The sequence below is a fragment of the Pelodiscus sinensis genome, chromosome 16 (assembly GCF_052426305.1).
Source record: "Pelodiscus sinensis isolate ZL-2025 chromosome 16, ASM5242630v1, whole genome shotgun sequence".
In the NCBI taxonomy this organism is placed as follows: Eukaryota; Metazoa; Chordata; order Testudines; family Trionychidae; genus Pelodiscus; species Pelodiscus sinensis.
In genome coordinates this window covers 22263509-22285362 of record NC_143067.1, presented here as the reverse complement: position 1 = coordinate 22285362, position 21854 = coordinate 22263509, and the positions used below count along the sequence as shown (strand labels likewise).

The window sequence follows — 21854 nt, the reverse complement described above, 5'->3', positions numbered from 1 at the left end:
TCATCACTTCAGCACTCAATTAACTTTAAGAAACTACATAGGAAATTCAAATGATAGCAATATTGGTACCTACTCAGCTGTGGATCTCACTCATGCTGGTATAAATCAGAAGTAACTCCATTAAGTCCAACAAAAGTAAAACCAGTATAACCAGGGGGAATCAACCTGCCCTGTTTACAAGGTGTCTAGTTTTATTCTGCATTTCACATCACATACTTTGGATAAGTGTTTCCAGTCAGTTGGCACAGGATAGCAATATGCAAGAAAGGTAAGAGTCATCACCTTTCGGAAGGTAGGATAGGATTTTCAAAGGATTCTTAGGGAGCTAAACACCCAGCTCCTACTGAATTTATATGGGATTTGGACACCTCACTTGGTCAGGTTCCTTTGAAGATCCTAGCTAATCAATACTCTCTACTGTCTGTATTCCTTGACACCTGTTAATGTGTTTGTTTGCATAATGCTCTGTGCAATATGACACAAAAGTTTCAAAAGAACTCTAGGAAGTGAGACCTGAATATGGATTTTCTTCTAGCAATATAAATATGCTTTTAGAAAATTGCTTTCCTTTCCTTATCTTGGTTTTCTTCTTTTTCAATTTTTAGAATTTAAGAAATGAAGAGCAAGTGGCTATAATTCAGGCTAGCACGGTGTTATCCTTGGCAGAAAAGGTACAATTTTATCTAAAGCTTATTCTACAGTAGAAAAAGCTTGCAGGAATAGCTTATACTGCTTCCCCAAAGCCAATAAACTATACTAACAAATGCACTTTCTTGCGGGTATAACTGCATCCGCACTAGAAAAAGTCGCTATATAAAACTGTTATAAAAAATCACATTTTCGTGGACATTACCATACCTAAAGAAGCTGCTAATGTTGATCTATCCTAAGCTATAAATTTAGATTGTAACAAATGCAGCTTCCACACCAAATATGGTGACTGTAAACCGTAGAGGAAAAGCTGTCACCCCCATATAGTAAAACTAGCAATGGACTGGAAAGTTGAGATTCATTAAGGGTATGTCTATACTACAAAGTTAATTCGAACTAACAGCCGTTAGTTCGAATTAACTTTAATGGGGGCTACACATACAAACCGCTAGTTCGAATTTAAATCGACCTAGCGGAGCGCTTAATTCGAACTAGGTAAACCTCATTCTATGAGGAGTAACTCCTAGTTCGAATTAAGTAGTTCGAATTAAGGGCTGTGTAGTCACTTAATTCAAACTAGTTGTAGGCTAGCCCTTCCCAGCTTGCCCTGGTGGCCACTCTGAAGATATGGCGTACCATATCTTATACTTCCCCTCCTTCTTCCCCTGGCTTCCCCCTTCCAGCTCCCTCCTCCCAGGTTTCTCCCTCCCCTTTTCCACCCTCTCTCTTCCCCTTTCCCACCTCCTTTTCCCAGTCTCCCCAGAGGTTAATCCCTCCCCCCCCAGTTTTGTTAAATAAAGAGAGTTTCTATTTTTGAACACGTGTCCTTTATTTTTTACATCAGGAAGGGGGGCTAGGAAGGGGTAAGTGGAAGGAGGTGAGGGAGGAATGGGGCACGAGCCCCCGATGGGGAGGACTGGGGTGGCTCTGCAGGCTCCTCGGGGGGGAAGCTCTCCTGCAGGGCCTCCTGGATCCTGACAGCCCCCCGATTGACCCCCGCAGATGGCAGCCTGTGGCAAGTGCAGCTGGGCTGATGGCCGAGTGCTATGATGTGCTGAGTGGGGGCACTCAGGGCACTCCAAGACAGGACTGCTTTGTTGTCCCTCATCGAGTTAGACAAGCAAGCGGGGAACCCTGAGAACTGTCTGTCCAGGGTGGAGGGTTGGATCCCTTTAAGCACAGCCCTCAGCTAGCCTGAGGCAGCAGCTCCACACTCTAAGTCCTAACCTGATGCCCTGCCGGCACTGGTTTCGGCCAGCCTTAACTTTGGTTCAGGGTCCACTCATTGTGGACATGCTATTTCGAATTAGCAAAATGCTAATTCGAATTAGTTTTTAGGTCTAGATGCACTAATTCGAATTAAGTTAGTTCGAATTAGTGCTGTAGTGTAGACATGCCCCAAGCTACCTAAGGAATATAAACTCACAATTCCCATTGAAATAAAATAGGAACTGTGTTAAAATCTCCTACGTAGTTCTGAAAAATCTCATCAGAAATATTTTGTTTTTGCAGTTCAGATAAAAGGGATGAAAAAGAAAGGAGTGGCATAATACCAGCATAGTCAGCTAGCTCTATGCCACTAAGGGTAGAGTTCCCTCTGTGCCAGTAGAATCTCCAAGCAGCAGTTTAAGCCATCTGTAAAGCTATTTGGTGGAGACAGACAGAGGCCTTTTCTCCAGTTACCGGGAGATCAACACTGCAGAGATTTGGGTTTGATTTAGTGGGTCAAGTAAGGACCCACTAAATGGGCTGCTGATTGCACTCCCATTGACTCTGGTACTTCACCGGGTCACAAAGAGTAAGGGAAGTCAACTGGAAGGTTTCTCCTGTTGACCTTCCACTGTGAAGACCCCCGCAGAAATTCAAGCTAAGGTCTGTCGATTCCAGCTATGCTATTCACATAATTAGAGTTGCGTATCTTAATTTGACTTTGTCCCCTAGTGTAGACCTGGCCTTCGTAAACAAATCTGGTCTTCTGGTTACCTGAAATCAGGCACAACTGAAAGGAAGTATTTTGGCAGAATCCTGTTTGTCATGGACACGTTACAGTGCTGTGGTTACATGTCTGTGTTTTGCACCCTCTAGTGGATCCAGCAGATTGAAGGGGCTGAAGCAGCTCTCCATCAGAAGATGATGGAACTGGAAAGTGACATGGTAGGTAAACATTTTTTATTCATCTGTAACAAAACATTGAGTACATCAACATATTTGATGTCTACAGGAGTCAGAAAAATATTTTTTTCCAAATAAAGTGAATCCTATCTTCCTGATCATTGGTGAATCCATAGCATTGTTGTTGTTAATTTGCTTTGCATTTAATAATTGTGAAGAGAGTGATGTGGGATTTTTCATGATTAAATGTTACCAATGTTAATCTCTGAGCCTGTCTGTTTTCAGAGTTCACTGAGTGCTTTTCAGACTGCCAGATAGTCATGATTCTTGCCTCACAACATTCTCAGACTAGATACATGTTGTGTATTAACTGGCATTGATAAATTTAAGCAATAAAAAATCTGAATTTTAACACTACATTCTTTAAACACACTTTAAATCAGGGATAATCAATAATTTTTGTCAAAGTTCAGAGTTCTTGATCAAGATGTAGACCAAGTCCAGACCCCAGAGAAAATAAATTTGTAGTAATAGTAGTAGTAAGTAGTAGTAATAGTAGTAAATAAAAAGATGTCAAGGTCTGTTCTAAAGCAGCGGTCAGACCAGATTGGCCTGTGGTCTGCCTGTAGAGAACTCCTGCTTTAAGACATTCATAGCTGAATTGTGCTTACTATAACTATAATGAGGTGATCTAATTCTGAACAATTTCCCTGAAAACAACAGTCATTTGGGAGTTACTTCACTATAGATCAGAGCACATTTCCACTCTAATACCTTACCAAAGCAAAAATAATTATTTTTCCTTCACACTTTGCTAGATATGAATTGAATATTAACAACCACACAAAGTCTACATTACTGAGAGGTCTCATAAATTCTTGCTCCCATCAGACCTCTGTAGTTTATCAAATAATATTTTCCATTGCATGTGAGCTAATATTCCTTTTTTCTGTCAAAATTATCATAATTGTAGGAGCAGTTTTGCAAAATAAAAGGATATTTGGAGGAAGAATTAGACTACCGGAAGCAAGCTCTTGACCAAGCATACATGGTAGGTACAAGGAAAATGCTACAGCAGGCACCATAACATTACAAGAGGAAAGGGGGGAAAGAGAGTTTTGCACAACCTTCCTAACTTTCTCATATTTACCTTTGTCCATGCTACTAAATCATTATCCTGCAGTCTGCAGAGCTTCTGCATGGTACTTGGCCTCTTCACATCATGAAAACCGGATGCTCTGAAGTAGAAATTCTTCTGTTAACAGTAGATGTCTTTCATTAGTGTCACCTTGCCCAGTTGGAGTCTTGCAGACACAACCAGAATTAGACATGTGCAGGAATATTTAAATATCCCCGTTAGTGAGTTACATGCAGAGGAGGCCAAACCACAGCTCTTTTCCAGTTAACATGTGGCTGACAGCACTCCCATATGCCCCCATTCTCCACCTTCCAGACTGAGGGGGAGCTTGGACTCCCTGCCTTGCAGCAGGAATGTGGGGTAGGGGCTTCTGCCCAGTGGAAAAGGTCAGTGACCTAGTTCCCCAGGGAGGCTAGCCCCTGGTCCCTCCCCTTGTGCCTGGGGCACCACCCCTTCCTTTCTGCTGCACCCACCCTTTCACCTCCACAGGAGCCCAGCACATCCCAACTATGACAGCCCACAGCTCCAGTGATGGGTGGTGAGGCCCCAGTCCTGGTCATCAGCCCCAGTGCTCCAGACAGCCAACCTCAGAGCTCCAGATGGCATGGTCTTTGTGCCATGCAGGCAGTGTGGCCTCAGCACCAGCTGCCATAGTCACTGGAAGAGGCAGGCCAGCCAGCCATAGCCACATGCCATGGTAGAACACAGGGAACAACTGGAGGGGGCCTGACCTGAAGGCAAAGTCTGGGCTGGGCCACACTAGACATTTGCAGAAGCACAGTCTCCCTCTGCCTACGATACCTGTCACCAGTGGAGGGGGGTCTTGGAGCTTCAGCAAGAGCAGGGCTGAAGCCCTGAGCTCTGACAGGTGTGCCTGGCTCTTGAACTTCCGAAGATTTTCATATACAACTCAATGGGTCAGTAAGTTTGGTTGCTCCTGTCAGAGTGAGAAGAGAGTATACCACAAAGTAGAACAAATACTATTGGAAAATACCAACCCGCAGAATCTGTTGCATACAGGGCTTATACCTGCCAAGCACAGCAGGTTTTATGTTTAAGTGCAAAGGGTCAAGTGAAGAGCAGAGAATGCAGAGCTACCTAACTCTCCATTAATGAGCATGTTCTTCTATTAGTAACATGAAGACTTGACAGAGAAAAATGTATCCTGGCATGCTGTATCTTTCACAATTCAAAATGTGAAATGCCAGTGAAATTTTCCTCAGTATTTTGATTTGTGGTTTTAGAAAAAACTGGTGACAATGATCAGGACAGTTCCAGCCCAGTTTTGACCTGCATGGTAGCTGTTTGAAACTTTTCAAAATTAAGAATTTCAATGAAAAAGTCATTGAAAAAAACCTGGAATTTTTTTGCCAAAACATTGAACCATTTTTTGACAAGCTCTGCTTTTCAATATTGCCCAGTTATACCTAGGAAGCTTCTTGTATGTATGGAGATGCCTGAATTTACCACCAGTAAATATACCAGATATAATACGATGTGCCATTCTAACCAACTTTTGTTATTCCATCAACTAGAGAATCCAAGAGCTGGAAGCTACCTTATACAATGCTTTGCAACAAGAAACGGTGATCAAGTTTGGGGAACTGCTAAGTGAAAAGCAACAGGAGGAGCTGAGGACAGCTGTCGAAAAGTTAAGACGGCAGATGCTAAGGAAAAGCAGAGAATACGACTGTCAGATTCTTCAGGAGAGGATGGAGTTGCTACAACAGGCACATCAGGTGGGACATAACAACTAAGTTCTTAGAACAAATACATTCATATTGTTTTGATGTGAAAGGATGGAGATTATGGTCTGACATTTCTCTCTAGCTTACAAGGTTCAGTTAGCCTGGTTTTTCAGTGCTGAGTTATCTGGGGCTTGGAAATATCTGCTCTGTGGAAATGCATATTTCGTTATATTATTTCCTGAGGCTGCATGGGAATAGTTTGCCACTGGGGCTACGTCTAGACTGGCATGATTTTCCGCAAATGCTTTTAACAGAAAAGTTTTCCGTTAAAAGCATTTGCGGAAAAGAGTGTCTAGATTGGCACGGACGCTTTTCCGCAAAACAAATCTGAGCTGTCTACACTAGCCCTTTTATGCAAAACCATTTGCACAAAAGGACTTCTGCCTGAACGGGAGCAGCATAGTATTTCCGCAAGAAGCACTGATTTCTTACATGAGATCATCAGTGTTCTTGCGGAAATTCAAGCAGCCAGTGTAGACAGCTGGCAAGTTTTTCTGCAAAAGCAGACGCTTTTGCGGAAAAACTTGCCAATCTAGACACAGCCTTAAAGTTCAAATTCTAACAACTCTTTCTTCCCACTTCCTGTTTCATGAATCCAGCCTTGTAGAACAAAGCTCAAACACAAGGTATTGGGCTCAATGCAGGAATGACTGGATGACATTCTCTGTCCTCTGATATGTAGGAAGTCAGACTAGAAGGTCTAATTGCCCTTTATGGCCTTAAAATCAAGAGTGTTCTTTAAAAGTATTGTATGATGCATAATAGTAACAGTGTCAGATATAGGTGTGCTTAGATTATAACATATGACTGATTTGCATAGATGCTGGAACTTGGGGCTGCAGCCCCAGGCTTCATGTGGTTTCAATTTTCTATAGTTTGGTTCAATGACTTTCTTCAAATAGGTGGTGAATGGGATTTTCTTTCTAATCTCTTCCGTACCTCCCCACCACTACCACCCTCAGAGTGAGCATTTACTAAGTGATAACTCTGAGATATAGTCATTTAATTTAACTGCTTTCATTTTCAGACATAGGGTATGTCTAGACTTCACCCCTCTGCCGGCAGAGGGATGCAGATTAGGCTTGGTGAAATTGCTAATGAAGCAGGGGTTTAAATTTCCTGCGCTTCATTAGCATAAAAATGGCCACCGCTTTTTTCTGGCACGGAGCTTTGTTGGAGAAAAGTGGCAGTCTAGAGGCTGATCTATCGCTAAAGAAAACCTTTTCCATGCCAGAAAAAAGTGGCGGCCATTTTTATGCTAATGAAGTGTAGGATATTTAAATCCCCACTTCATTAGCAATTTTGCCCAACCTAATCTGCATCCCTCTGCAAGCAGAGGGGTCAACATTGCAAATGAAGTGGGGATTTAGATATACCGTGCTTAATTTGCCTAAAAATGGCCGCTGTTTTCAGCACTTTGTCGGCAAAAAGCAGCAGTCTAGAGGGGGATCTGTCGAGAAAGAAAGCCTTTTCCGACAGATCCCTTATGCCTCCTGCAAGGAGGTTTATAGGATCTGTCAAAAAAGGCTTTCTTTCTCGACGGATCCCCCTCTAGACTGCCGCTTTTTGCCAACAAATTGCTGAGTCGGCAAAAACGATGGCCATTTTTATGCAAATTAAGCACAGGATAAATTCCCGCTTCATTTGCAATGTCAACCTGCCTAATCTGCATCCCTCTGCTGACAGAGGGATGCAGTCTAGACATAGTGTGCACTGCTGTCGACATGGCCTAGCTGAGTGGGGGTGGGAGACGGGAACAGTGGGTGACAAAAGATTTCGTACCAGTACGGAACTAGCTGATTCCCTACCTGTTCATTTCCAGGATCTTTACAACTTATCCCAGATGCGGGACTTGTTCAGCTGAGCAAAATAGTTAACATTTTCTCTTTGTGCATTCAGAAACTGGAGCTTGTTTGTTTTTTTATTTCTAGAGGATCCGAGATTTAGAAGATAAAACTGATGTCCAGAAGAGACAGATCAAGGACCTAGAGGAAAAAGTTGGTTGTTTTACATGTTTTAAAAGAATGAGATCAGCTTTCTTGGGTCTGGGACAGTTTTTTTAAAACTAAAAATCATGCAAGTGTTTGCTGACCAAATTGGACTGTGTTAGTGTCTCTTTTTCCATTTCATTTTCTTTCCATTTTCTGTCTTTCATTAGATCCAGCCTTAATCTCAGCTCTGTTTTTCCACTTCCAGCAAACTCTCTGTTCTCTTAGGAAAACAATATTTTTCTGATGAATTATAAACATTTTATTTAAAATATTATTATATAGCAAATGATGTTAAGCCAAATGCTGATGTCCATATGCAGTTATTACCCAAGTCTCTTTACAGGCAGGCAAAAGTCCCCTTGAAACCAATGTGAGTTTTTCAGCATTAAGAATTGAATGAAACTGAGTTAAGGTTTCAAGATTGTGCACCTTATTCATACAAGTTTAAGACCAACCTCTTATTCTATTACCCCTGCTTAAACCTAGTAAGACTGGAGTCAGATACTGCAAAATGTGACTACGGGTATCAGAATCCTGCCCCTTACTGACCTTTGACATAAAATGAAATGGAAGATTTTATGTGTATTGCCTTTGCATATATGTTCGTGAAGTGCAACATAGTGGACCTAATTGCAAGCTCACTGCAGTCAATGCCAATGAAGCCCAAAATGCACTAGGCAGCCAATTAATTCAAAAGTTGCTAACTGGCAAGAGGATGATCCCACCTATTGTGCCTAATCATGAAATAAAGTCTGTAATGTATCTAAATGCTCATTTTGTCTCCACAACTTCCTTTAAACTACTTCCAGAGGAACATGACCAATTTGCTTAACAAGCAAAATGAAACATAATAAAGAAAAAATCTCAGAAGCATTGAAACCGTGACAATGGCCAATTCTTCACCAAAAAACTCTAGTTGAGCAGTAATCTTATTAATAATTAAACAGATATTTTAACACTTTAGCTACACAGTCTCTTCTTTTTCCACTTTGCTGCCAAAGTTCCAGTGATGTTCAGTACAAATCAAGGGCTTGTGCAAGTGTATAGTCATAGGTAGAAAATGGATCAAAAATTGGGAGTGTAATACATTGTAACCTTTGATTTAAAAAAACAAGCAAAACTTGTGACATAGTTCCAGGGAAAACTAAAAGGAAAGATACAGGATGCCCACATTTTCAAAAGGACCATAAAAATATCCATCCCACTAGAAGAGCAAGGCTCATGATGGAAGACATCCAAAGGTCTGTTATTAGTAATTCAGTAGGAGGACATGTCAATTAAGGTCAATGTCACATCATGTATCCATGATTTTAACATATTTACTAGTATGAACAATGGACACTATTTTAGAGAACAGGTGCCAGATGCTCTGTTGGTATAAATCAGCAACTTGTGACTTCAGTAATGTTACACTGATTGACACCAGCAGAAGATCTGGCCCAGTATTTCCAGGTGATAGTGGTTGCATTCATTTTGCTGATGAGTTAAAAAATGATACAACCTACTTTTCCACATGGGGGAGAGGAGTTGGTATTTACAGACATGACTGGAAAACATGTTTTCTGCATGCATAATTATTTCATGTTTCATGCTAAACTGAATTTATCATTGTCATATAAACTGCAAAGATAACTATACTGAGCTTTAAGACACTACAGCAGAGGTGGGCAGTAAAAAAAGGTCAGCCTGCCAGGGTTAATTCCTGGCAGGCTGCTGCCACTATGTTTACCTGCGTCTCTGCAGGTATTGGATGATCACAGCTCTTGTTGGCTACAGATTGTCATTTGCAGCCAATGGGAGTGGTGGGAAGCAGCACAGACCGGGACACCATTTCCCGCTGCCCACATTGTGCTGTGTTTGTCCAATACCTGCTGAGGCACAGGTAAACATAGAGTTGGGGTCCTGCCAGGGATTAACCCTATGGACTGGATCCAGCCTGTGGGCCGGAATTTGCCCACCCCTACACTACCACATGATTTTTTTTAACATAATCTTCTTTTTTTTTCTCTACAGTTTCTGTTTCTATTCTTGTTCTTCTCTCTTGCCTTTATTCTTTGGCCTTGATGTCAGTGAGTCTCTTGGAAAGGTAAGGCTGCTTTATATATTTCCATGAAACTAGTGTTTGTCCCAAAGATTCTTATGAATTGAAGGCCAGATCGTCCGTTGGTATTAGCTGAGCTGGGTATACTGACTTCAGTGAAGTTATAAGAGTTTACACTAGCTGAAGGTCTGCTTTGAGATTTTAAATTTAACAGTCTCCATGTTAGGAAGGATGGCAGTCTTGTGGTTAAGGTACATGACAATCAGGCAGCTATCACGTTTGCTTGCTCTCTGTGTCATTGTTGCCTTCAATCTGAATTACTGCAATGGAATCACCTGAAGAAATTCAGAGTGGGGCTGCATATTGAACATATTTCACCATTTCTTCATTTTGCATAGCCTTACACAGTTCATTTCCGGTGCAATTCAAGATGTTGGCTATAATTTATAAGCCCTTTATGGTTTGAGTCCTATGTATCAGAGGAAAGCCTCTCTCAACTCTGTGTATCTGAGAGGAGCCTCGTGGTCTGCAGGGTTGGCCCAGAACATTTTGGAACCTGAGGCGGGGAGCTCAAATGATGCCCCCATGGCCCCTCGCTTGGGTCAAAATTTTGGGCCCTCCTTCCTCCAGCTCAGCACTCCACCATCTCTGTGCATCTAGAGCAGAGAGAATACATATGCACCAGAAGCGGACACAATTTTCGACACTCTGGGTCCTAGTGGTACCCCCCACAGTCTGGCACCTAAGGCGGCCGCCTCAGTTTGCCTCATGGTAGGACCAGCCCTGATGGTCTGCTCCATCAGTTGGTATCAACTGAGAAGCCAAAGATGATAGTCCTTAGGGCCTGTCCCAGCAATTCCTTGCTCATGTGAAGACTGCCATCTCATACAAGTAGTCACGCTGATTAGAATTCCCTTTTCCTTGACCAGGCACAGCCCAAGTTGGGTGATCTTCACAGGAGTCAACCCAATCCATAGACCATATGGAGGCTTTCTGAAAGGGGTCAGGTTAAGTGAGGAGTGAAGCAATTTGAGTTCGTTTTTTTGATAGGTCAGTACCTATGGCTCTTCCAAAAAGCTGGATGTCCCCTTTTTGAGTTCTGAGTATTTTAAATATATTTCCTGGCTATAGCAAATATGAGTCAACCATGTACTAACTTAGCAAAAAAGCAGATATCATTGTGGCATATATTATCAGAAGTGTTGTAAGCAAGCTGCAAAAAGTAATTCTTCTGCTTCACTCTATGCTGGCTCGGTCTCAACTGGAGTATTATGTCCAATTCTGGGCACCGCATTTCAGGCAAGTTGTGGACAAATTGGAGAAAGTCCAGAGATTTGCATTGTGGTGCACCTAGTACAATGTGCAAATTGCATTTTGCATCAGTATTAGGGCTGATCAGGATATTTACTTTGTACCAGCAAAATTGTCAATACAAATCTTTACTTAAGTTGATATTGTTCAAAAATTTTTAGGATTTTGAAGAAAAATTCCCATGAAATAAAAAATCCAAAAATAATGAGCCAACAATTTTGTTTTTCTCAACAAACCCCCTGAAACATAATTTTAAAAAGGTGACAAATTTCCAGATTTGACAAAAAAGCAATTTTTTCATTTAACAAACATTTCAAGCTAGTTGAAATTTGTCATTGTAAATCAGCTCATAGGGAAATTCTAACTCCCACTCTGGAGGGATCATAGAATCCTAGAACTAGAAGGGACCTTGAGAGGTCATCAAGTCCAGTCCTCTGCCCTCACAGCAGGACCAAGCACTGCCTAGATCAGGGCTACTCAACATGTGGCCCATGGGCCACATGCAGCCCACGGGCTGTCTGTTTACAGCCTATAGTGTGGTTTCGGTTTATGTGGGGCTCAACACGTGGCCTGTGGGTGGGATCCTTTGAACATGGCCTCCACTGGGAACAGACTCCACAATGGCAAGGTGTCTCCCAGATGGGATGAGTATTGAAAGGTGCAAGCGGACGGACTGGCTGGAACAGACGGGTACAGGGTGTTGGCATTTCTAGCCCCCAGGGAGGAGGTGCCGGGAGCGCCGGGGCACTGTATAAAAGAAGCTATTTGCATATATTTGCATGTTTGCAGCCAAACACACTGAAGTTGCAGCCCTCGACATGTGCTGCGAGTATTACTGTAACCCCCGGGGCTTCCAAAGTTGAGTAGTCCTGGCCTATATCATCCCTGATAGATGTGTATCCAACCTGCTCTTAAATATCTCCAGTAATGGAGATTCCACAACCTCCCTAGGCAATTTATTTCAGTGTTTAACCACCATGATAGTTAGAAAGTTTTTCCTAATGGCCAACCTAAATCTCCCTTGCTGCAAATTAAGTCCATTGCTTCTTGTCCTATCATCAGAGGCCAAAGAGAACAAGTTTTCTCCCTTCTCCTTGAAACACCCTTTTAGATACTTGAAAAGTGCTATTATGTCCCCTCTCAGTCTTCTCTTTTCTAAACTAAATAAGCCCAAATATTTCAGTCTTCCTTCATGGGTCATATTTTCTAAACCTTTAATCCTTTGTGTTGCTCTTCTCTGGACCTTCTCCAATTTCTCTTCATATTTCTTGGAATGTGATGCCCAGAACTGGGCACCATACTCCAGTTGGGGCTTAACTTGCGCAGAGTAGAGCGGAAGAATGACTTCTCATGTCTTGCTCACCACACTCCTGTTAATGCATCCCAGAATTATGGGGGGGTTTTTGCAACAGCGTCACACTGTTGATTCATGTTTAACTTGTGGTCCACTATGACACCTAAATCCCTTTCAGCAGTACTTCTTCCAAGACAATTACTTCCCATTCTGTATGTGTGAAACTGATTGTTCCTACCTAAATGGAGTCATTTGCATTGTCCTTATTAAACTTCATCCTATTTACTTCATACCATTTCTCTAGTTTGTCAAGATCATTTTGAATTTTGACACTATCCTCCAAAGCACTTGAGACCCTCCCAGGTTGGTATCAGCTGCAAACTTAATAACTGTACTCTCTATGCCAATATCTAAATTGTTGCTGAAGATATTGAACAGAACAGGTCCCTTGCAGAACCCCACTTGTTATGTCCTTCCAGCATGATTGTGAACCATTGATAACTACTCTCTGAGAATGGATTAATGAATATTTCATGGAAATTTATGCATTTTATTAGAATACAAAAAAGGAAGGGAGAGGAGGATTTTCAGGTATAGAAAGAAGATGAAGATCCACAGAATCAGAGTTTCAGAGAAGGGCTTTTGGGGAACTGTAGGTGTAAGCTGATACACATTCCAGAAATTAAAAAACTGCTTTGTTTCTAATGAGGTTCCTGACTCCTTACTGTCTGAGAGCTTGTGGAAATATTTTAAACACACCCTTTGACACTGAGTGGGGCTGCCTGCCAAAGAAACTCTTCAGAGGGTATTTGTATGCATGAATTACATGGTGACTTTCAAATTACATCCCCTAATTATTTTCAAAGCATATTGAAAGTCATTCTGAATTCCTGCTCTCAGATGTGTCACCTCTTCCCTCTGCTTTGGAGTGGGAGATGAAAGCACCATCACTTGGGAAGAAAAAGATCAGAAGTAAAGTTGAATATATTGTAACCACCATATTTGGTAATCACATTTATGCCAGAGTAACATATATGGAGAGCTTGTCCATCCAGGTAATGTCTGACTAGAGCTGTGGTGTCCAACAAGTTCTGAAGCAGTAGCCGCTACTGCTATAGCAAACTAGCCACACTCACCTGGCCAAATAGCTTCTGGTTGGAGCTCCTCATTAACAGTCCAGTATAGATCATAATGTCTGTTTTGCAGTTATTTTTTAAATCTGAAAATGACCCATCTCAGATACCTAGGAAATAATGGAGTATTTGCTGGACTTAGATACCCTGGCTTGAATTCTCAGCTGTACTGAACTCACAGAGCCAGGGGACAGTCCAGGGTGACTCTAAACCATTTTTCTGTTGCTACCAATCTAATGGATTGAGTGGAATTATGGTGGTTTCACAGTGTAAAGCAGAGCCCACTCTAATTTATATTGGCTGGAACAGTTGCCTAGAAACTATTCCACTGGATCAGAATCCACCCACCCCTATCCCAGCACATTTCTTTAACCGATTTTACAACAAAGCCAGATTCAGTTCTCATTTACACTGGTCTAACTCAACAGTAACTTCATAGAAGTAATCCGAGTTACTTTGTATATAACACCACTGCAACTATGTAGAATATTGCTTCGTGGAGTTATTCCTAATTTACAACGCTGTGATATCAGATTCAGGCTTACATTTCCCTGCCTTAGGGAACCCAAAAGTCTAGGTATTCAGCCAGACACAAATGCTCAAAGGTCTTGGGGCATTATGTTGTCTAATATGATTAGATATTTATGCTCACATTTTCTTTCAGTTGCCCTTCTACTTGCCTGAGTGTACTTAAAAGGAGCTGAGTACAACTGGCGGAATCTGGCATTTCTAGGGTGTGCCATCAAATAACTGAAGTCTCACCCAAAGAAGAGACGCCTTCATTTGTTGTTTTTTTGTGTAGAAAAATAGGATCTCACACCCACACATTGCATGACTGCCTTCCTGCAACCAGGAAGAGGGATTTAGATCAGCGGGAAGGCAGGCAAAGTGAACTGTACAGCTAAATCTGTATAGAGAACAGAAAATCTGCCACAGCAAAGGAAAAATTACGAATGTACAGGGGGATCAAATGCAGAATGTACTGAAAAGGCTTCTTCCAATTCCATTTAAATCCTATGCATGCAATTTGCACTTACTCTCTCTACCATTCCCCATCCACAAATGTGCTCATTCCTTACTTCACGCAGGAGAGATGGCACATGAGCATTTAGGGAGAGGTATAAGAAACCTTGTGGGAGGCATTGGCAGACCACTCTTCATTATTACAAGGTGGTAGCAGAGACTAGCAGAGTATTTAACAGCTGGTTTTCAAAGTGCTCCAACATCTACATGCATGTCCAGATTTCCTAGAAATCTGTATTGCCTCATTAGGATTCAAGGTTGGATTAGTGATGCAAATTTGGGGTCATTTGAATAAGGGATCCCAAAATAATGTACTAACAAAATCATGTGACATCAATATTTTATGGTTCTTATCATTTCGGTGGAGAGCTCATGAACCAAAAAGATCAGTCTCTTTCTCAATTGCCATAATAGCTGGATGCAAGTTTTCTAGAGGCTATAGTGTACCTGGAAACCCATTTTATGATCAAATAGTGTACATTTTCTCATAACTCTCTTTACAGGTTATCATCTCCTTTTCCCCTTAAGCAGCTGGGTGCAAACAGCTGAAATTTCAGATGAGGATTTATGGCCTCTTAGGGTCAGGATTTATGGTCTCCTAGGATCAGTACAGCTATCACAGCTGTTGCTTTCAGGAAAAATGAGGACAGGGTTACAAAGAAAGAAATGCTTGAATGGGAGAAAAACTGTAGAATCCATCTGTGCAAAACTCTTGGGAGTCTATTGATAAGAGATTCCCCTAGTTGAGAGAGATTGGGAGGGAAAGGTGGGTATGCACAAGGAAATTCAGTTTGCATTGATTTTGCACTTTGTGAATTTTACTCTGTTTCAGAATTTAAAATTCTGAAAATCCAGAGCAAAACTCAGAAAACAAATACCAAATTTTTCCTGGTTTTAGCAAAGCCCATAATCCTTTCCCATCAGGAATTTATATGGTAGATGGACTCAAAACTCAGCCCCAAATTTGGTCCTGACTCATCCAAAACACTGTCCAAGTTCATCTTGGAGCTTCGTGAACAAAGACGTTTTTTGGGGGGAGAGAAGTCAGGGTTCCTGAAACTAGGAGAGTTCCAGCTGCTTCCATGTCTCTTTCCTCCTGGAAGTTTTATACAGCTTTGGTAGAGAGACCTGATTTAAGTTCTGCCCCACTGAAATCAACAGTGTAACTTTTCCATTGACTTCTAGGGTGTAGATTAAGACGTTAGTTTCTAAATTGTTGCCTTTATCAGCAGAAGGATATAGCTTGCCGTGTTGAGAGGAATACCATGTGTTAAATTATTGACTAAATCCTTTCCAACAACAGAAAATCTCCAAAACCCTGTGCATGGGCAAGAGGGAGGGAGTGATGGACCGATAGATCCAGTCTCTCCATTTAGCTAATATAGATGTTTTTCTTTTCTATTTTGTAGAGTGCCAGACTACACAGATAAGTCCTTAGAAAGGCAAATGCTTCCAAACCCGTGAAGAAGAGAACATTGTTTACACCGATTAAAAAAAAACAAACCCACAACCTGTAGTCAAGACTACATTCACCATGTATTTTAAAGCCATTATTCAAGATTTGTTACTTGGCAGTTCCTGTCTAAAGCTACAATATATGCTGCATTTAATGAAGTTCTATATGTCAAACTAAGAAAAAAAGAGGGGGAAGAAGCAAACTGAGAACATATAAAAATGTTTAAGCAGAATCAGCAGATGAAGTAAAAATGGGCCTTAGGCATGGAACCAAAGTTACAACAGAACAATCTATCCCTGCTGTGCAGGGGGATCGTATTAAAATGTAACAATGACACCCAATGGAAAAAATCATATTAAAGGGACAAAGCAGGAGAAATGCTTTTCAAAACTGCGAGGGGATATTGACAAAAAAATATTCAATTTGAATCATCCGGCTTCCTTTCTACAGGGATTCTCTTTCTCTTTTTGGTTTTAAACTCAGGAACAATGACAGCTGCAATGTGAACAAGAGGAAAAACGTGCTGTTTGGTTTCATAATGGGCGGAACTAAGCATTGTGCCGTGCCTGGTGGGGATGTTAACATACCACCCACTAGCATGGCAGTGGAAGGGAAGAATGTGGGTGATGGACCTGATGAAGATTTCTGACAATGCTGTAGCCTTATCTTCCTTCACAATCCCTCTACTGAGAACAACATGTACATTGTTAGATGCTTTTCTTACATTGTAAAGACTGATACCCTGAAGAAATGACTACATCTGATTTCATACTACTTTTAATAATGTAGCTAGGATCACTGGAATGAGGCTGAGGAAAGAAATAATGTGTCAAGGGAGGGTGGGAAGAAATGCCAATGATCCCACAAAACATTGATTTCCAAGCTCGTCTAAAATTGTACGCTAATGAACCTGTGAAACAGTTACAAATATTTTGGTTTTGTTTGTCAAAGTAATTTTGTCATCCAGTTTTCTCATAAATGGTGCATGAACCAAAAATAGGTGATAGTTGGGAAAAAGCATCTTTATTAAACACAGGACAAATGAATCACTTGCCATTTGTCACAATTAAGAACAGATAGAAGCAGCTTGCCTTGTAATGCAACACCCTGTTACAATGCACAGGACCAGATCTTCCCACCCTCAGGGTGTGTCTACACTGTACCATCCTTATAGCCGCATGAAGAGTACCTACACTGCATACCCCCTTAGCACAAGGTAAATAGCAGTGTAAGTGAGGCATGGCTTATGTAATCTAGGGCACGTCTACACTATGCGGAAGATTGATGCTGCTGTGGTCAATCTTCTGGGGTTCAGTTTAGCGGCCTGTCGGCGCCGGTACTCCTGCTCCTCACAAGGAGTAAGGGAAGTTGATGGGAGCTCCCATTGGTCTTCCACTGTATAGACGGCAAGGAAATGCGATGTAAGATATGTCAGCTCCAGCTACATAATTTACATATCTGGTATTGCGTATCTTACTTCGACCTTCCCATGTTGCGTAGACCAGGCCCTACATAGCTCTCTGCGCACCCCAGCTGTGTCTCCATGTCTATGCTACTATTTTTAGCAATGTAGTATCCTGCTCCAGAGTCTTTCCCTGATGCAGAAAGGAAAGGCTCTGGAGGGGAGAAACAGCAAGGGAAGGTTCCTGCAGCTCCCAGTTGTGGGGAGAAGCTCCAGCAGCAGAGAGCAGAGTAGTGTGCATACTTTTCACTGAGGCATACACCTATACGAACTTCGCACACTACCCCAGTGAGTGTGCTATGTAGGCAAAACCTTATTTAGGTAAGCAGATCTTACACACGCATGTAGTCCTAGTCATGTGGCCAAACCTTAAAAATAGAACATTTGCAACTTTTGAGTTCTATTCCCTACTCTGTTCCTGGCCTACCATGTGATTTGGATAACTCATTTCATGCCTCTGTGTCTATTCCCCTACTTCCTTTATCTTGTCTATTTCAATTGGAAGAAATATCTCGTATTATGTTTTTGTATTGTGCCAACATAATTTGGGCCTTGACCGTGGCTGGGGACTTCAGATGCTATTGTAATACAAAAATATAAGGACCAGCGCACAATCTGTGCATTAATGAGGCCTTCAAAATAAGTCTTAATTTGGTCTTAAATAGTAACTTATATAGCACTTTGGATCAGTAGATCTCTAGCGCTATGTCTATGCCACCAGATTATTTTAAAATAACTTATTTTGAAATAATAACTCCTGAAATAACTATTTTGAAATAAGCTTATTCCTCTTCACAAGCAGGAGTTATTATTTCAAAATAACAAACCCTGTATTTTGAAATAACAGGCTTGGTTGTGTGGATGCTTTCCTTGTTATTTCGAAATAAGGGGAGTAACATGCCCTAATCACTTTACAAAATATGTAAATATCATTATCAATCCCATTTTGCAAATGGGGAAACTGAGGCACAGATCCATCAAGTGACTTGCCCCAAGTCATCCTGCAGGCCACTAGCAGAGTTAGGAAGTCCAGAGTCTCACTCTACTGTTCTAACCACTTGGCCAAGTTGCACAGGTCTTGTGGACTTCTGCAACATGTAAATTTCATAGGGAATTTCAGGTACTCAGCATTTCCCAGGGTTTACTCTGCTTGGGCTGCTCACATGTGTAAGGACTGTTCATTCACGTAATTGCAATATTGTATTCCATTCTACTATTGGGGGTTCATTCATTTCCGGCATGGCAGATTGCACACTATTTGGGAATAGCTTCTTAAGCTAATTTAAAGTACAAAACCATCTCATCTTTGTAAACATTCTATTTTAGCAAAGGGGTCTGTTGAATACCTTTTGGGAATATGTTTGTAGCAGGTCAGTAGATGGACATGTTGGGGAGAAAAATGCAATTTCACAGCATGCTCTTTGTTCAGAGGAAGCACCAGAGTAGACAAGTCTATGCAGTAGGTTTGCTTAAACTACCACATGTGCTTTCCATAGATGCTGCTAGCAGACAGTATTGTAGCTCTGGAGTCAGAACAATTGAAAGCCCTCTACACATTTATGTGCTGTTTTTACTACTGTACAACCTTTAACAAACCTTCTCTGTTACAAAAACCCATTTTCTCTCTGATTCTGTTTCTTCTGAGGCAACACAAGTGAATTTCATACTCATTCATCACACAGAATCTGTCTGCACTACAATGAAAACTTGCAACTGACTCATGCGACTGACTCACGCCAGGTTGCGGGGCCTGGGCTACTAGTTTGTTCAACTGCACTGTAGATATTTGGGTTCAGGCTCTAGGACTCAAGGTCAAAGCATCCCTGAGGCTGCAGACTAAACCCAAACATCTACACCACAATTAAACAGTCTTCTGGCTGGAGTTAGTGGGCACAGACCAACTGTAGGTTTCTAATTGCAGCACAGACATACTCAAAGTGTCCTGTGAAAACTCAGGCCAGACATTATTTGCCAACAGAAATAACAGGCTTCAATTGAAAATGGCAAATTTTGGGCTGGATCCCATCCAATCTCATTCAGGTGAATAGTCTGAGTTAATTTAATGGGCCTGCTCACATGAGTAAGAGCTATCTGATTCTGCTCTGTATTTTGTGATGTTGAATTAATTCATGAAAACACATGACCTTGGTTTTCTACAAAATGATTTTTGTCTCAGCCTAGACCATTTGGTTTCTGCCAATCAAAGCAAGGATTTGTAAAGCAGAGAAAAATGTCAGCTTTCGGAATAAATCTTTGGGACAGACTTCTCTATTTAGAACTTCTGAAATATACTGTACTTCCCAATTACTCTTTGGCTCCCTTTTGTACTCAGAAACTCATCGGCTGTGTCTAGACTGGCAAGTTTTTCCGCAAAAGCAAATGCTTTTGCGCAAAAACTTTCCAGCTGTCTACACTGGCCACTTGATTTTGCGCAAAAGCACTTACGTTCTACTGTCCGAAATCAGTGCTTGCGCAAATGCTTTGATGGTCCCATTAGGGAAAAGCCCTTTTCCAGAAATGTTTTTGCTCAAGAGGGCCAGCGTAGACAGCTAAAAATTGTTTTGCACAAAAAAGCCCCGATGGCAAAAATGGCGATCGGGGCTTTCTTGCGCAAAGCTGCATCTAGATGGGCACAGACGCTTTTCTGCAAAAAGTGCTTTTGCGGAAAAGCGTCCATGCCAATCTAGACGCTCTTTTCCGCAAATGCTTTTAACGGAAAAACTTTTCCGTTAAAAGCATTTGTGGAAAATCATGCCAGTCTAGACATAGCCAACTTGTTTCAATGTTGTCTCCAACTAGTATGTCTCATCCCTTACTCCTATATTGTCAGAGGTGACAGGTGCAACATCGATCAGTCATTTTCCTCTTTCACCATATAAATGAAATTATGCGACCCTTGGAGGATAATACAGTTTAAGCTCAACAAATAGAGCATTTTTAAACAATTTAAATGACTCTTGCACACTCAGCTCGAGAACATAGATACCTAACAGTAAGACCAAGCAAGGTGCTGAGTGCTCCTACATCCTGTCCTGGAGATTCTGAGCATCCTTATAAAAAGTTACTGCAGATTACTACCATATTAGTTATTGCAGTATCACTATTGTATGCTGTAGTGTTGGGACCATTACAGCACCATGCCCTGTTACATCTTTTTATAAGGGCATGTTGCAGGATTGAGCCCTGAACACCAATTCTGCATATGTTATTGCCAGATTAAAATTTGTTTTATGGTATATGCACATAAGAAATTCAGGAGCAAATTTATAGGCAGGAGTGGGAACGCCTTTGACAATGCAGTGCAATTGGCATTTCCATGTGAACTGCAGCAAATTCAGATCCATCTGAGCACACTCGTTGGAGGTTCACATGTCCCTTACCCTGCCTATGATGCAATCCATGCAGATGTCATTTATTCATTTACCATGAATAAAATTATGATCTGTTCCCGGATATTACCATGTATTTGTTATCTACATGTATGTAGCTTCCAGTTAACACATTGTCTCTGTTTGAAATGCTCATGACTAAATGGATCAAATTCTGTCTTTCAACAGGTGCAACTGCATTGAGTTCAGCTGGGTCAAAAAGATTTCATGGGCCTGACATCACACTAATACAAGGGGGCTACATCTAGACTGGCATGATTTTCCGCAAATGCTTTTAACGGAAAAGTTTTTGCGTTAAAAGCATTTGCGGAAAAGAGTGTTTAGATTGGCATGGATGCTTTTGCGCAAAAACACTTTTTGTGGAAAAGCGTCCGTGCCAATCTAGACGCGGTTTTGTGCAAGAAAACCCCGATCGCTGTTTTCACCATCGGGGTTTTTTTGCGCAAAAGAGTTTTTGGCTGTCTACACTAGCCCTCTTGCACAAAAGCATTTGAGCAAGAGGGCTTTTTACCAAGCGGGAGCAGCATAGTATTTGCGCAAGAACACTGACAATCTTACATTAGATCGTCAGTGTTCTTGCGCAAATTCAAGCGGCCAGTGTAGACAACTGGCAAGTTTTTCTGCAAAAGCAACTGCTTTTGCGGAAAAACTTGTCAGTCTAGACGCAGCCCCCGTGTTTAGGGACCAGTTTTGCTCCCACTGAATTCAGTGGCCACACTGCCAGTCTACATCTACCCTACAAGTTTTCTCGGCAAAAAATATGCCAAAGAGGGACTCATTTGCATGAGTTGTGATCTCATTTGCATATTTTCTGCCAAGCTATTTTTGCACTGGGGTTTTTGCGCAAAAACAAGCAGTGTAGACATTTTCGTTTTGCACAAAACCCCCTTTTTCCAAATCTTGAAGAAAAAGGGGGTTTTGCTCAAAAAGAAAAGGTCCACACTGCTTGTTTTTGCACAAAAACCCCAGTGCAAAAATGGATTGGCAGAAAATATGCAAATGAGATTGCAACTCATGCAGATGAGTCCCTCATTGGCATGTTTTTTGCCAAGAAAACTCGTAGTGTAGACATAGCCACACTGGCTGCACTGTGCCTGGGTTCAGA

General features: G+C 41.5%; 1 protein-coding gene across 1 annotated transcript in view; it reads left to right on the top strand.

Annotated features, from left to right (window-relative positions):
* JAKMIP2 (janus kinase and microtubule interacting protein 2) overlaps positions 1-21616 on the top strand; it is a 131072-nt gene extending 109456 nt beyond the window's left edge. Inside the window, exons 16-22 of the mRNA XM_006124528.5 lie at positions 606-671; positions 2737-2805; positions 3737-3814; positions 5437-5640; positions 7581-7646; positions 9654-9726; positions 15852-21616. Of these exons, the coding sequence (XP_006124590.1) occupies positions 606-671; positions 2737-2805; positions 3737-3814; positions 5437-5640; positions 7581-7646; positions 9654-9704 (534 nt within the window). The 3' untranslated portion in view covers positions 9705-9726; positions 15852-21616. The remainder of the gene's footprint in view (positions 1-605; positions 672-2736; positions 2806-3736; positions 3815-5436; positions 5641-7580; positions 7647-9653; positions 9727-15851) is intronic.
* The last annotated feature ends 238 nt before the right edge of the window (positions 21617-21854 follow it).